A 16,434-nucleotide genomic window follows, 5' to 3' on the forward strand; every position below is an offset into this window, starting at 1 on the left:
GGATTATAAAGTACAACACGCACATTTCACATGAGGATTTTGTTACAGATTTCACCCTGTTGATTCTAGTGCACCCATTCCACCAGAACATCGCATCTCTGTGCGCCAAAAGCCTGCAGTTCAAGCAGAGCATTGCATCCCACAGCCCCTAGTCCACATAATAAGGCTGCCTGTCCTCAGGCGTATCCCGTGGCGGATGTCTGCCACAGGAGCAGTCGCTGGCAGACAGATCTCCGCTGTGAGCCTATCTGACAGATAGGCTCACGGCGGAGAATCGCGCCAATTCGCAGCATGCTGCGATTTGCCGCCCGCGAGCGGAGAATCATAATGAGACAGGGGGGCTGCACTTTCCATAGCACTGCACACAGCTTGCACTGTGTTCCCCGTGGCCGGATTATCGCCGCAATATCAACGGCCGTGGACTGGCAGCCTAAAGCATTGCATCCCAGCATTCACGGAGCTCTCAAAACATGCAGAGCATTGCATCTCAAAGTCCCTAGGTTATGTAATGCATTACAAGCCAGTGAACATAAAGTCCCCGAGCCATGCAGAGCATTGCATCCTAGTGCACTCAAAGCCCCCAGGCCATGCAGAGCATTGCATCCTAGTGCACTCAAAGCCCCCAGGCCATGCAGAGCATTGCATCCTAGTGCACTCAAAGCCCCCAGGCCATGCAGAGCATTGCATCCTAGTGCACTCAAAGCCCCCAGGCCATGCAGAGCATTGCATCCTAGTGCACTCACAGCCCCCAGGCCATACAGAGCATTGCATCCTAGTGCACTCACAGCCCCCAGGCCATGCAGAGCATTGCATCCTAGTGCACTCAAAGCCCCCAGGCCATGCAGAGCATTGCATCCTAGTGCACTCAAAGCCCCCAGGCCATGCAGAGCATTGCATCCTAGTGCACTCAAAGCCCCTAAGCCATGCAGAGCATTGCATTGCATTGCATTAAAGTGCACCCAGGTCGTGCAGACTATTGCATCTCATTGCCCCCAGTCTATGCAGAGCATTACATTCTAGGGCACCCAGAGACCCCAGTCCCAACAGAACATTGCAGCTGTGGCTCACCACGGGTTGATGCTCTTCTAATAAACAGTATAGATCTCTGCAGTCACTGGTAAGAAGAACTAACACTCTTTTCGGCAAGCTCCATAATACCTCTCCTTGCTGCTGCACCTCACAACAACCCAGAAGCCAGCACTTCCTAGCATGCTCCAGAGCGTGGCTCCTCCCACACAAGTCTGGTCACATGGGCCTGACGTCACAGAGGTCCTTTAGCTCACTAGGATTCAGCATCTACCGTGGCCCGCTGATTCCTCAATGTCTGCCCTCAGCCGGTACGACCGGCACTGCGATTCCATCAACTCGGACTATGGGGACTCCGTGCGAAGCTGCGGGACAGAGCAGGAGGAGTTGCACTACATCCCCATCCGGGTGCTGGGACATGGGGCCTACGGTGAGGCCACTCTGTACCGGAGAACCGAGGTGCGACCTGCGGGTATACTAAGGGAAGTGCATGTAATAGGGCTATAATAAAGGGTTTAGTCTGCTCAGGGGTAGACGTATCCCTCCGCCACATCTGTAGTGTGCCTCCAAATCCATGGTGGGGAACCCCTCTGCCACATCTGTAGTGTATTCTACATCCGTGGTGGGGAACCCCTCCACCACATCTGTGGTGTATTCTACATCCATGGTAGGTAAACCCCTGCCACATTTGTAGTCTATTCTCTTACATCCATGGTGGGGAACCCCTCCGCCACATCTGTAGTGTATTCTACATCCATGGTTGGTAACCCCTCCGGAACATCTGTAGTGTATTCTACATCCATGGTTGGTAACCCCTCCGGAACATCTGTAGTATATTCTACATCCATGGTGGGGAACCCCTCCGGCACATCTGTAGTGTATTCTACATCCATGGTGGGGAACCCCTCCGGCACATCTGTAGTGTATTCTACATCCATGGTAGGTAACCCCTCTGCCACATCTGCAGTGTATTCTACATCAATGGTAGGTAACCCCTCTGCCACATCTGTAGTGTATTCTACATCCATGGTAGGTAAACCCCTGCCACATTTGTAGTCTATTCTCTTACATCCATGGTGGGGAACCCCTCCGCCACATCTGTAGTGTATTCTACATCCATGGTTGGTAACCCCTCCGGCACATCTGTAGTGTATTCTACATCCATGGTTGGTAACCCCTCCGGAACATCTGTAGTATATTCTACATCCATGGTGGGGAACCCTTCCGGCACATCTGTAGTGTATTCTACATGGTGGGGAACCCCTCTGCCACATCTGTAGTGTATTCTACATCCATGGTGTATAACCCCTCTGCCACATCTGTAGTGTATTCTACATCCATGGTGTATAACCCCTCTGCCACATCTGTAGTGTATTCTACATGGTGTGTAACCCCTCTGCCACATCTGCAGTGTATTCTACATCCGTGTTGGGCAACCACTCTGCCACCTCTGTAGTGTATTCTATATCCATGGTTGGTAACCCCTCTGCCACATCTGTAGTGTATTCCACATCCATGGTGGGGAACCCCTCTGCCACATTTGTAGTGTGTTCTCCTACATCCAAGGTAGGGAACCCCTCCGCCATATCTGTAGTGTATTCTACATCCATGGTGGGGAACCCCCTTCGCCACATGTGCAGTGTATTCTACATCCATGGTGGGGAACCCCTCTGCCACATGTGCAGTGTATTCTACATCCTTGGTGGGGAACACCCCCCCCCCCCCCCGCCACATGTGCAGTGTATTCTACATCCTTGGTGGGGAACCCCCCCGCCACATGTGTGGGGTGTTATACATCCATGGTGAGGAAACCCTCTGCCAAATCTGTAGTGTAGTCTACATACATGGTGGGGAACCCTCTCCGCCACATCTGTAGTGTGTTCTCCTGCATCCATGGTGGGGAACCCCTCCGCCACATCTGTAGTGTGTTCTCCTACATCCGTGTTGGGTAACCCCCTCGCTACATCTGCAGTGTGTTCTACATCCATGGTGGGTAACCCCTCCGCCTCATCTGTAGGGTGTTCTCTGATGTCCATGGTGGGTAACCCCTCCGCCTCATCTGTAGTGTGTTCTCTGATGTCCATGGTGGGTAACCCCTCCGCCACATCTGTAGGGTCTTCTCTTACGTCCATGGTGGGTATCCTCTCCTACACATCTCTCTCGTGTTCTTCTTCACCCATGGTGCATGAACTCCTCTCCCAGCTCTGACAAGTAGTTTCTCCCATGTGTGTAACGCTGCCCTCTTGCTCTTTCAGGATGACTCCCTGGTGGTGTGGAAGGAGGTGGGCTTGGCGCGACTGTCGGAGAAGGAGCGTCGTGATGCTCTGAACGAGATTGTTATCCTGTCTCTCCTTCAGCATGATAATATTATCGCTTATTACAACCACTTCCTGGACAGTAATACGCTGCTGATCGAGCTGGAGTACTGTAACGGTGAGCTGGGCTCTCTGCTGTCCTGTGTCCTCCCAGGGGCCACATGGCCGCACTGACATCAGCTTCCATCTTCGCAGGTGGGAATTTGTTTGACAAGATTGTCCGCCAGAAGGAGCAGCTGTTCCCAGAGGAGGTGAGGGGGCTGTGTGGGGGTGGGGATTAATAACTGCGCTATATGTTTGTTACGGCTCCGCCTCTTCCCACAGATGGTTATTTGGTATCTGTTCCAAATAGTCTCTGCCGTGAGCTGCATCCATCGTGCCGGGATCCTGCATCGGTGAGTACTGCCTGAATCGCTCCGCTGGGGTGGAGCTAATCGGCAATCACTGGGGAGGGTGGAGCTAACGGACAATTACTTTTTTCCACAGAGACATTAAGACATTAAACATCTTCCTCACTAAAGCCAATCTGATTAAACTAGGGGATTATGGACTGGCCAAGCAGCTGAACTCGGAGTTCTCGATGGCAGAGACGGTGAGCTGTGTTGGCTGCTGTGTGATGGGTTGTGTGCTGTCACCCTGCACCTTCCTCATTACACACGTATTCCTGTGCTTCGTTGCAGTGTGTTGGCACCCTCTATTACATGTCGCCAGAGCTCTGCCAAGGAGTGAAGTACAGTTTCAAGTCTGACATCTGGGCGGTGGGCTGTGTACTGTATGAGCTGCTGACGCTCACCCGCACGTTCGATGCCACTGTGAGTGCCCATCCTACTTTTCTCTGTCCTTTGCCCCTCAGCAGAAGCCGCCGTCTTACTGTTCACTCTTTTCCCCAGAACCCGCTCAACCTTTGTGTGAAAATCGTACAGGGAAACTGGGCCGTGGAGCTGGATAACAGCGTATACTCACAGGAGCTGATAGATATTGTGCGGCTGTGTCTGCAGCAGGTAAGTGTGCACTCCTAGGGGGAGATGAATATAATACAAGTGTGGACCCTTTTACACGGAGCGATATGTCGGGCCAGACCGTCTCAGCTATGATTGTTCCTGTCCATTTACAGGGGAATGATCATCACTTTGTGAATGGAGGCAGAGTGGACCAGGGATCGTTCTGACCACCTCCATTCACAGTAAACAGGCAGTCGTTCATAGATAAAAGACTGCCTGTTTACACCAACGATTTCCATCGTGGGACTTTGCTGTGATTCTACTTTTGATTTTGGATGCAGATGCGCTAAAACCTGCTGTTCCTGTGTCCGAGAGCAGGCTTTAGCACAGCCAATCATTGTGATGGGTGATGAGGTGCGTAAAGTAGACAGACAGCGCTCGAAAATTGCGTAGTTAGAAAATGTTGCGATCAAGCGCATGGCTCCAAGGCCCCATTGAAATCAGTAATCGCGGTAAAAAGCGCGTGTGTGAGAGTGGCCTTAGCGTGTTTCTGCAGCAGGTGATTGTTCATTTCTAGGCGCTGATCATATAATGTGGCTGTGCCTACAGCCGGTGGATGTTTGAATGTTCACTCATAGTAGCTGATATAGTGTGTCTGCAGCAGGTGAGTGTGCACTCTCAGATGCAGATCCCTACCTTTTTAGTGTAGATTGGTAACTCTTGAGGTTAGGATTGTTTTACACCCTCTTCTCTTGGATTTCATTGTAGGACTCTGAGAAGAGGCCCAGCGCAGATGAGATCTTGGAGCGGCCGCTGCTGAGTCGCCACCGGAGGTAACTAGAGTAGAGTACTTCGTTGCTAGGGAACCTTGTAGAGCAGGGATTGTATGCACAAGTTTATGAGACCTCCATTGCTTCCCTTACAGAGATATGGAAGAACAGGTGTCTCTCCTTAACAAATCCAACAAGAGACCCAGGTGAGGAGCAGGATCTCTGCGCTGTGTCTTGCCCACTTGTTTGTCCTTGCACTTATTGTCTCTCATGTTTCTGCAAAGGCCCGGCACTGTCAATGAGGCCCCTGTTGCAGTGGTCACATCTCGGAGCAGTGAAGTTTATGTGTGGGGGGGTGGAAAATCTACTCCCCAGAAGTTGGATGTGTTCAAGGGAGGGTGCCGTGCACGGCAGGTCTGTGCTGGAGACGCTCATTTTGCAGTAGTCACGGTGGAGAAGGAGCTGTACACTTGGGTGGTAAGTTCCAAGAGAGAAAAATGGCAAAAGCTGCATTGTTTGCTTGTATCTGATGACAGAATGTATTCTTGCTCCCCAGAATATGCAGGGAGGCTCAAAGCTGCATGGGCAGTTGGGACATGGGGACCGTGCCTCGTACCGACAACCAAAACACGTAGAGAAGCTGCAAGGCAAATCTGTGCAGCAAGTCAGCTGTGGTGGAGACTTCACCGTGTGTGTTACTGGTGAGTTGAGGAGTGTAATGCTCTGCAGATGATGACCCCGTATGCACTGCAGTGCTAGTAAATGTTTGTTCTTCTTGTGCAGATGAGGGTCAGCTCTACTCCTTTGGCTCCGATTATTATGGTTGCCTTGGAGTGGATCAGAGCTTGGGCTCTGAGGTTCTAGAACCCATTCTGGTGGATTTCTTCCTGAATGAACCCATTGAGCAGGTGTCCTGTGGTGACAGTCATGTCATGGTTCTGACTCGCAGCAAGTGTGTGTACTCGTGGGGCTGCGGAGAGTACGGTATGTATACTGTATTGCATATACTTCAACAATGATGATTGGAGAATATAGCTTTGACTTGTGTTTCCTATCTGCAGGACGCTTGGGTCTGGACTCGGAGGATGATGTCTCCACTCCCCAGAAGGTGATTGTCAGACCTCTTCTCTTTTTCTACCCTTGCAATGTGCGATGCACTGTGTGACGTAATTTTCTATTTTCAGGTGGAGGTGCAGCGCGGTCTGTGCATTGTGAGCGTCAGCTGTGGCTCGGATGGCAGCTTTCTGCTCACTCAGTCCGGTAAAGTTCTTGCCTGTGGCTTGAATGAACACAATAAGCTGGGTTTAAATCAGTGCACTGCGGGCATTATTAACCATGAGGTGAGTGGGTGAGCGGCTTGTGACTCTACATAGCAGGTCTGTTGCTGCTCTCTGTGATGGGTATCATCCTTTTGTCTTTAGGCTTATCGGGAAGTCCCCTATACCACTTCACTAACTCTTGCCAAGCAACTCTCCTTCTATAAAGTGCGTAGCATCTCGCCTGGAAAGACCCACACAGCTGCCATTGATGGTGAGCAGCAGACATAAGTTCGACATCAAGCATCCTTCTGTTATCTGCGCTCTCATTGGTGACTTTTTTTTTTCCTTCTCTGAAATCTAGAACGTGGTCGTCTTTTGACATTTGGGTCTAATAAATGTGGTCAGTTGGGGGTAGGAGACTACCGGAAGCATCTAGGCATCAATCTCTTGGCTGGACCTCTTGGTGGAAAACAGGTCATTATAGTGTCCTGTGGGGATGAGTTTACGATTGCAGCTACTGATGGTGAGTGAATGGACTTTGGGAGGGATCGATGATGAACGATGCCACTCGTCACAATCCATTTGCTTTTTCTTCAGATAATCATATCTTTGCTTGGGGAAATGGGGGAAATGGCCGTCTAGCTATGACACCAAATGAACGTCCTCAAGGCTCTGACATCTGCACCTCCTGGCCACGTCCAATTTTTGGCTCCTTACATCATGTGACTGATCTATCTTGCTGTGGCTGGCATACCATCCTCATTGTGGGTGAGTAGTCTTCCTAGTAGCAGCTTGTTGTTCTGGTCGTGTGTATGGTATGTTCACATGGTACAATGGGATGCGTTTTTTTTCTCGTCTAAAGCTACATATTTCTGTTACGGATCTGCATGCGGATTTAGTCCTGTCAATGAGCAAAATCTATACGCGGAATTTGCAACATGATTCAGCATGGATCCACATTAAAAATTGACATGTCACTACTTAATGCGTATCCACAGTGGAGAATGTCAGGGTAACCCTTTCTATTCCACTGTCTGACCTCTGAAGACATTATGATTTAAGGATGTACAGCTCCAGTGTTGGTAGACATCCGTCGGGGTTCTCTTACTGTATATTGCCAGCCTCTCTGCTGTCGGAGCCTTTCCAACGTGTCACCTCATGCAGTACTGGCTTTAGCCAGCATATAGCGCCGTTGTGTAACGGCAGAAAAAGAGTAAGCCCCCTAGGAAAACCAGAATACAAATTGGATTGGAAAGGGTTATATCTGTCCAGATCCATGGCAGAAAGATATGGTTTATTAGCAGATTTCTTCTACGGCTTTAGAGGCGGAATCCATGTGAATATTCCCTAATAACTCTCTTCTATTTACTTATATTCTTTGACAGAGAAAGTTTTGAACTCAAAGACAATTCGCTCTAACAGCAGTGGTCTCTCCATTGGAACACGTGAGTGGCAATTGCCCAGGGGTAGAAAGGGGTTATTACTGTTCTGAGGGGATCTGTACAGATTAATCCTTTTCCTCCACAGTTGCACAGAGCTGCTCATCACGGGGCTCTGCAGGAGGTGAAGCGGACAGTGCCAGTGAGTCTATAGCTTCTGAGCCCAGTGATGGCTTTCGTGGGACTATAGAGGCAGAACCAGAGACCAGCCCATTTAATACCACCGGAAACATGGAGAGCAGTGCGTGCCCCAGCTGGCTGCGACAGGTAATAGATTAGGAGACCCTTTCTTCACTACTTTGTATGCTCACTATTATAGCTACAAGGCCGCACCTGCTGACAACATACAGTACTAGTCAAACGTTTGGACATTAGCTTTTCAGTCCATGATTATTTTTTGTTTTCTTCAATTTTTGAGAAATATTTTACATTGTAGATTCTTACTGAAGACATGAAAACTGTGACAGAACATATAAAGAATTAGGTAGTAAACAAAAAAGTGTTAAACCAGAAAATGTCTTATATTCTTCAGTGTCGCACTCTTTCACCTTATAACAGCTTTGCACACTCTTGGCATTCTGCCAGTCAGCTTCAGAGCAAAAGGATAGTTTATTGCAAAAAACTAAGCACTTGAAGGGAGGCTCTAGTATCCTCTTGTACCGCCTCTAGCTTAAATGCAGTACGTGATACGACGGGCATGGGGGCATATAAGTTCCGTATGGTTACTTGCGGCATATCATTTCACATTTGCTCTAGCTGAGCCTCGAGATCGTGCAAACCCATAGGCTGTAGAAGTTGGCATCCCAAATGGTCCCATACATGTTCTGTTGGCGATAAATCTGGCGCTCGGGCAGGCCACAGAAGGGTTGCAATGTCATGGAGAGGTTCCTGTGACATCCTTGCTGCAGCCGAGCATTATCCTGCTGGAAAATGCCTCTTAGAAGCCGCCATGAGAGGAACACATGTGGCTGCAGGATGTGCTGAACATATCACTGAGCTGTCATTGACCCACTACTAGAGGTGACCGACTGTCATATATGATTCCCACCCTAGATTATCACACCAGCAGTGGAGGCAGTGTGCTGCACCACAACTAAGGCAGGATTGAGGCGCTCACCCCTTGGTCTCCACTCACTAACACGGCCGTCATTAGTGCCCAAACAAAACCTGGATTCTTCACTGCAGACAACCCGCTTCCACACAGATCAGTCCAGTTTCCTTGTGGGCAACAGTGGGTGGGTGTCAAAGACAGGACATGTAATGGGTGCCATGATACTAGATGTCCTTCAGCCAAGCACCTGGAAATGGTTCTGAGAGACACAGGGGCTGTAACGATGGTGCCACCTGTCTATGGATGACGGATAAAAAAAACTGTTGGAGCTGCTTGTGCTTGTCGGACGATCAGATGATCCTTTCTACTGGTGGTCCTGTCTAGGCGCAGTGTTTCCCAAACTACAGTTCTCATAGGAACCCCCCAACAGGTCATGTTTTCAGGCTTTCCTATAGTAAGAACACCTGTGGCAATGTCTGAGGCACCGACAATAATTACATCACCTGTGCAATACTGAGAAAATCCAGAAACTATGACCAGTGGGGGTCTGTGAGGACTGGAGTTTAGGAAACCCTGGCCTAGGGTGCCCTCGACAGTTGATGTTGAGATGTGTCCCGTACTTTATCTCTGTGAACTCTGGTCGCTAATCTGAGGTTGAGGTCCTCGTAACTCTAATCAACTCCTGGTCTTCCTTTCCTGGGGCCGTCCTCAGAGTCAGTTTCATCATAGTTTTCATCACCACACTTGAGGATATCTTCAAAGTTCTTGATATTTTCTGGATTGACTGACCTTCATGTCTTAAAGTCAAGATGGACTGTTGTTTGTCGAGTAGCTCTTGCCACAGTGTGGATTGAACAGTAGTTGTACAGGGCTAAACATTGTATGGTACTGTGCACAACATAACTGATGGTCTCAAACACAGTAAGACTGCCTGTCCACGGGCGTTACGATATCCCGGGAGCAGGAGCCAGCGGAAGGCTCACCGCAGAGATCCGATCTGACAGATAGGCTCACCGCAGAGAATCGCGGCAATTCGCAGCATGCTGCGTTTTGTCGCCCGCGAGCGGAGAGTTGCTATGACAGTCTGCTTGTGGACATGGGGGCTGCGCTATGGAAAGCGCGCACTGTGTTCCCCGCGGCCGGATTATCGCCGCGGGGAACGCAATGCAAAAACGCCCGTGGACAGGCAGCCTAAGGCAAGAAATTCCACAAATTAACTCTTGACAAGGCATATTTGTTAATTGAAAACCGTTCGAGGTGAGTACCTCAAGAAGCTGATTGCGAGAAGGCTCAGCGTGCTAACCTGTCCTCAAAGCAAAACGGGGCTACTTTGAAGAATGAAAACTATAAAACCTATTCTGGTTTGTTTTGTTTACTACTTGAGTAGGACCTTTCAACTGAGTAAAAAGTTGCTTGTTCTGTAGTTGTTTGAGTCTGTTGCTAATTACTAACCACAGGATGTGGCTTTAACCTCCTCAGGAGCTTGAAGAGGCAGAGTTTATCCCGATGCCTGACACGCCGTCCTTTCAGAGTATGGAGTTCTCGCAGGAAATGTCCCAACCGTTAGAAGAGCTGCACAACACCTCATCAGCTGCTCCAGCAATGTCCCTGCAGGTAAGGGAGTCATGGATTGTGGAGGGTGCTCTGGTTGTGTGATGATACAGCACTGTAATCCACCTCTTTCCAGGAGCCACAGACCTGTATGTGCAATGCTCTGCAGGAAGAAGTGAAGAGACTGCAGGGATTGGTGGCCACCTGTATGAGCGAGCAGGAAGCTTTGCGCAGAGAAAATGCTCAGCTGACCGTGTTGGTCCAGGAGCTGGAGGACAAGCTGCAGGCGGTGGTGCAGGTAGCTATGACATGCTGTGCAATGCCACTGCACTTGCACTCTTCACCCATGTGACATTCTGCTTTGTCTCTCAGCAGGGTCAGACATTTAGTAAACAAGGGGAGACCATCCAAATGCTGCAGAGACAGGTAATGCTCTCCCACTGTGTGCCAGTAGCATCTGTGCTATGTGATAAATGCTCCACTAAGAACACCATTCCAGAATTTACACAGTCATATGCCTTGTGTCAGGCCTAAAGGGAACCTAGCACCAGCTATAGGCTCTTGGGGTCGGATTCCACATGCAGGAGTGCCACAGCAGATTCCGGCTGTGAGAACCTGATTTCTGTGTATTGCGGATGACCGCTGCGACTCGCCAGCGGTCATGCACAGTACAGTCTTTGGGTTTTTTTTTTCAATGTTTGTATTTCCCGCGCCGCCGTTAAGCAATGACATGGGTACCCGCAGCCCATACCCAATTAACATTGCGTATGGGCTGTGGGTTGGACGCCTCCATTGACTTCAAAGAAGGCCATCCACGCGGAGTCCGCAGCAAAATAGAGCATGCTGCGATTTTGCTTCTGCTAGCAGAAAACTCAGTTTGTATCCGGGAGTTCGTAGGAAAAACTGAAAGTTCATGCCTTTCAATGCCTGCATTTTGCCAGAGATCCTCCATGCGGACAGTGATTGCGGATTCCGCAATTAGAATCCGACCATGTGAGACTCCTTTACTAGGCATCACGCTGCCTCAGTTTTTTTCTGGAGTGTTCCTTTTATGGCCGCCTGCACACAAAACGGATTTGCATTGCAGAATCTGCGGTCGGTGTCCGCATCAAATAACGTTTGTAACATGCTATGGTAAAGCGCTTCTTCCTGCACACAAGCAGAAATCAATTGCCATTTTCACTCGTGGAGAAAAAAATCGCTTCATGTTATTTTTGGTCAGATTTCGCTTAGACGACTCCCATTGAAGTCAATGTAAGCCGTCTAACCGGCGGCCCTTCTGCAATAGCGATGATGTGGAAAAGCAAGCATTTAAAACCTAAACAAAACAAACTTTACTGCGCATGTCTGACAGCGAGCCGTCCAGTCCACCCGCAGTACAGAGAAAGGCAAGTGACAGGTGTGCAAAACCAGCTGGCACAGGGTCTGATTCCGCTGCGGGCTCCTACATGCGGAATCCGACTCGTCCGTGTACAGGCGGCCTTAGGCCCACTGTCCACGGACAAATTTGATTTGCGGAATCCATGCATCAAGCTACCCATAGAGAAGCATGGGCGTCCGCAAATAGATTAAAGCATGCAGATTTGTTTTGCGGACCTTTTTGGGTCTAAAAAATAAATCGCAGCATGCTCCCATTTTTGAGGTCAATGGAAGCCTTCCGATCTGCGGCACACTCGGCATGTCTGATGGCGAGCCCTGAGGACCTTGCGCAGTACAGTGAACCTGAAAGTAAAGACATCGGCGCCAACAGGAAAATTCAGGTATGCAGGGCTCGCCGGCCACGGGTAGGGCTGGATTCTGTGCAGGATTTCCCGCACGGAATCTGACCCGCTCTGGACATTGGGCCTTAGAGTATGTGTAGAAGAAAGGGAATATAAATGTTGTAGAATCCTATGGAGTCCCCCCTTTTTAAATGCATTGCATGATATCTGTGGCAAATATAACATATGTGGAAAATACTTCCTGTGTGGATGTACCGTTAAAAGGGTTTTTTCCTCTCAGACTCTTAGCATTTGCCCTAAGATAAGCCATCAGACAATGGTCAGTGGAGTCTGACCTAAAAGGCACCAGGGACCCTTTGGCTTTTCTTTTATGCAGTGGGACTTCCTGCCATCCACTGGACAGCGAACTGCAACACTGGTCCATTCAAGTGAATGAATAGCAGGGAACTGCTCGTTACCAGGGATGTAACGTTCCATATTCGGCCATGGGGCTGGGTGCCAGAGTTGAGTGATCATACACAACATTGGATGTTTGCTGAACAGATCTTAGTGATCCTAAGGGGTTTCTCACATGAGCGTTTGCCAGCGCATGCCACACTCTTATATCTCGTGCGGAGAGCACGCAGCAGCACACAACACATTGTGTACTGACAAATCCCCATACACTAGCTTGGCGTGCATGCGCATGTAATACGCACCAAGATAGTGCATGTTGCATTCTGTTTTGTGCGCTGTGTGTTCAAGACACCATTGCCAGTAATGTAAAGCTAGTTACCATGTATTACCTGCTCGTGTGAGAGAGCCCTTAGATGCATCTGCTGCTGCTTATTACCTGGTTCAAGTGCAATCCATTTGGTCCTTCTCCAAACTTAGTTTATAGTGCACAATCCCATTTGAAGATATGGATAGTAGGAGGCAAGTGTAGCCCTGTGATCGTCCACTTTCGTCTGACTGCCGTGTTCTTCAGTTGGATAAGAGACAGGCTCGTTTTAAGTATAATCTAAGCAGGATATGTCTGAGCTACTGCTTGAAAGAAAAGCACATACGGTTCTGGATTACTTGTGATTGCTGCAGTTTAGGCATGACTGACATTGAACTACCAGGCTGGAGACTTCTCTATTCTGATGCTGGGCTACACCATGTGCATATTAAGGCCAGGATCACACAAACAAGTCGGATTCCGGCTGTGAACCTAGCTGGTGACCCTGCGTACGGCACTTCACTGTATTGCGCATGACTGTGGAGACAAGCAGGCGATCATGCGCAATAGTTTTTGTTTGTAATTCCCGTGCCGTCGCTTAGCGATGACGTGGGTCGGACGCCTTTATTAACCTCAACGGAGGCCGTCTGCGGTAAAATCAAGCACATTATGATATTTCTTCCTCTCGTGGAATACGTAATTCGTATCTATGAGTGTGAAAGAAAACTCAGAAATGCATGCCTTTCAATGCTCGCGTTTTACTGTGGAAAGTCTGCATGGATGCCGATCACGGAATCCACAATTCAAATCTGGTCTTGTGAGACCGGCCACACAAAGAAAAGAACCTTTCGTTTAATTTTAAGTTTTTATGTTAAACATTGTATAAAGAAAACAAACCACCTACCAAAAATATTATTCTTTTGGTCATTATTTATGATAAGAATTTATAATAAACGATGAAGTCTCTATTTAAAGGGGTTTTTCCTGTCAGTACCGGGCTACACCGGGGTTGGAGTGGAAGCCACTGCTCTCAGCACTGTGTAGTGGCCAGCGCTCGTAATTGCAGGTGCAGCTCTCATTGAAATCAGTGGGAGCCGTGCCTGCACTTACAAGCGTTGGCCACTACACAGATTGGAGCAGCAGCTTCCGCCCCGACCCTGGTGTAGCCTGGCACTGACAGCTGGCGCTTTTCAAGGTATGTACACACAGGACAAAATTGGTGAGAATTTTAAACCAAAAAGGCTGCAGCTAAATACAATAGCAGTAAAGGAGACTTGAACACCTTATTAAATTCTCCCCACAGAAATTGACCTGCCGTGCTGCGTACATGTGCAGTACAATTCTGACGTTAATTTGCTGTAGATTGAAAATGCTCACCTGTCAGAGTTGCTCGGTTCTTAGCACAACTAAAAAACAAGCGACTTTAAAGGAGGACGATAACTACTGTGTTCCCCCCAAAATAACACCCTGTCTTATATTATTTTTTCCACAAAAGAGGCACCGGGTCTTATTTTCGGGGGATGTCTTATACTTACCTAGCAGGCGCTCTCCGGGTCCCTCCCGCTGGTCTCTGTTGTTCCAGGCATGCTTGCTTGCAGTACTCAGTGCCGATAGAACATAGCTTGCTGATGACAGGGTTTGTAAACCCCGCCTCTAGCGAGCAGTTGTTCCAATTGGTTCTCCAGTGCCCTGGCTCAGCCAATGAATGGCTATGATTGGTTCATCGAACACTGGCTATGATTGGTTCTCGAGCACCGGGCCTCAGCCAGTCGGAGCAATTGAAACTGCAGAGACCAGCGGGATGGACCCAGATGGCGCCTGCTAGCTAAGTATTGCTTTTTTTTTCCATTCACGTAGTGTAGCTAGGGCCTATTTTCAGGGTAGGGATTATATTTCAAGTCCACCCTGAAAATCCGGGTATGGCTGATTTTAGGGGTAGGTCTTTCTTTCAGGGAAACATGATAGTACTATAGTGCATGAAGCAGTGACTGCTGGGAATTGACTTCAAGTTGATTCAGTAGTAACAAATGTAAATGCTCATCTGTGTGGTCTGTGTATTCATGAGTTCTGAATTGGAGCCCATCAGAGAAAAACTTTTCCCAACAAGATTACCCCGCTTTTCTCTGATGGGATAGATATCTGCATGTAAACACGGCCTAGTATGGCTATTGGCTCACCTGTGCTAAAGAGACAGACCCTTCCTAGCCCTGACAATGTACCACTCTTCTCCCCGCAGGTTGCACTATTTATGAAGGGTGCATCCTCAGCTAGTGGCAGCACAGAGACCTCCAGAGAAGACTGTGATGATGGTTCTTGGTGTTTCTTGGGTACAGACCCCTGCCGCTCTGCTTCTGGGACTCCTATGTGAATTATGGACAGCATTCCTTTCCCGTCTTGAATGGAAAGACTTGTCAGTGCCTTACATGAGCACAGCGCCCCCCAGCTGGTAGATCCCAGGGAATGGGGATGGGGGGTTATTTTATTGCCAGACTGGACAGTTTCTTTCTGCACGGCCGCCTTTTAATTTTGCCAAAGATGTACAGGCTGTAAGTGAAAGTGGGCACTGCCAGCACGGGAGCACGGCGCCACGCACTGTCTTGGCAGTCTACTTCAGTATTCAGTTATGCTTCCAGGCCCTTCTCACACTAAATGTGAAATAAAACACTGTGTGAAGCTAAGCTGCTCTCGCTACTGACATGTGCTACTAAGCCAAAGGCTACACCAAAATCTGCTACAAAGTCCACAGCAAATCGGCGACATGTGAATGCCCCCCACGATCTGCTGCCAGATGGTCCCGCATTCGCTTCAAATCCTCTATGCTACAATGAAGAATTCATGGTGAATTCCTAAACCTCAATATCGGCACCATGCTTAGAACTGCAGGAATCGGGTTCTTCTGGTAAAATGCTGCCTTTGGTTCTCCTATGTCTTTTGGCCCTGTTACCACAACTATATCTTCTCCACAATGCTCAACACTGCAAGTATGAATTTCTTCTGGTCCTTATTGCCACATAATGTTATCGCTGCCTCATGTGACCAGAGCAAATTGTTCCTGAAGTCCTGCTGTGTCACAGGTGTCAATGGGTAATATTTCGTATTCTCCCAATGTTCTTCCTGGACAGTCCATGTAGTTATCATGTGCCACTCTTTCTAACGGTGCTTTCACAAGGGACGCAATTAGTCCATGCGTCACAAAGTTATCCCTATGGGGCTACTTTAAAAAAAAAAAAAAAAATCCATCTAAAAGCTTTGTGTTGCAAATCTAAGGATGTATTGCAGAATTTGTGTTGCAGATTTCTAAATTACAGAAGTTGTAACTTATGCAATTAAAGTCATCACAAATTCTGCACTAATTGACAAGATCTGCAACTGAACTGGGTCCTTATTTCGTCCCGTGTGACAGCACCCTAAGGCCACTTTCACATGGGGCAACAGCGATATCGCTGTGAGAAAATCGCAGCTGTGTTCTGTGTGATATTGGTGCGTTTTTTCACGGTTATATAACGATATTGTGGCGTTACAAAGTTGCGCAGCTTTGTAGCGCTCTTTTGCTGGCTTGAAATATAAGCCCTACCCCAAAAATATGCCCTAGCTGCAAAAAAAAAACCCATACGTTACCGAACAGGCGCTGTCCGCTCCGCCGCACTTCTCTTCTGGCAGT

General features: G+C 48.6%; 1 protein-coding gene across 3 annotated transcripts; it reads left to right on the forward strand.

The window, feature by feature from the left end:
- The first annotated feature begins 1,255 nt into the window (after positions 1–1,255).
- Positions 1,256–15,451, forward strand: NEK9 (NIMA related kinase 9). 3 transcript variants are annotated; one of them, XM_066607662.1, is made up of 23 exons: positions 1,256–1,485; positions 3,282–3,459; positions 3,537–3,592; positions 3,666–3,736; positions 3,828–3,933; positions 4,022–4,153; positions 4,232–4,342; positions 5,051–5,115; positions 5,208–5,258; positions 5,337–5,529; positions 5,609–5,753; positions 5,836–6,036; positions 6,114–6,160; positions 6,237–6,392; positions 6,474–6,582; positions 6,673–6,834; positions 6,909–7,079; positions 7,697–7,756; positions 7,839–8,017; positions 10,281–10,415; positions 10,489–10,650; positions 10,725–10,778; positions 15,010–15,451. In XM_066607662.1, exons 1-23 carry the CDS (start codon positions 1,321–1,323, stop codon positions 15,139–15,141), a joined length of 2,841 nt encoding a protein of 946 aa, XP_066463759.1. In that variant the 5' UTR covers positions 1,256–1,320; the 3' UTR covers positions 15,142–15,451. The 3 variants fall into 3 exon arrangements, with proteins under 3 accessions (XP_066463759.1, XP_066463760.1, XP_066463761.1); XM_066607663.1 differs by having other exon boundaries at positions 10,728–10,778; XM_066607664.1 differs by lacking the exons at positions 1,256–1,485; positions 3,282–3,459; positions 3,537–3,592 and having other exon boundaries at positions 3,664–3,736; positions 3,881–3,933.
- The last annotated feature ends 983 nt before the right edge of the window (positions 15,452–16,434 follow it).

Source organism: Eleutherodactylus coqui, chromosome 6, assembly GCF_035609145.1.
Source record: "Eleutherodactylus coqui strain aEleCoq1 chromosome 6, aEleCoq1.hap1, whole genome shotgun sequence".
Classification (NCBI taxonomy): Eukaryota; Metazoa; Chordata; class Amphibia; order Anura; family Eleutherodactylidae; genus Eleutherodactylus; species Eleutherodactylus coqui.

Bases quoted from the DNA above. Each gene is read 5' to 3' on its own strand.
- NEK9 (XM_066607662.1), top strand. From the start codon at position 1,321: ATGTCTGCCCTCAGCCGGTACGACCGGCACTGCGATTCCATCAACTCG. The intron at 3,593-3,665 runs GTGAGGGGGCTG...CTCTTCCCACAG, and splicing joins AGCAGCTGTTCCCAGAGGAG to ATGGTTATTTGGTATCTGTT. The intron at 6,393-6,473 runs GTGAGTGGGTGA...TTTTGTCTTTAG, and splicing joins CGGGCATTATTAACCATGAG to GCTTATCGGGAAGTCCCCTA.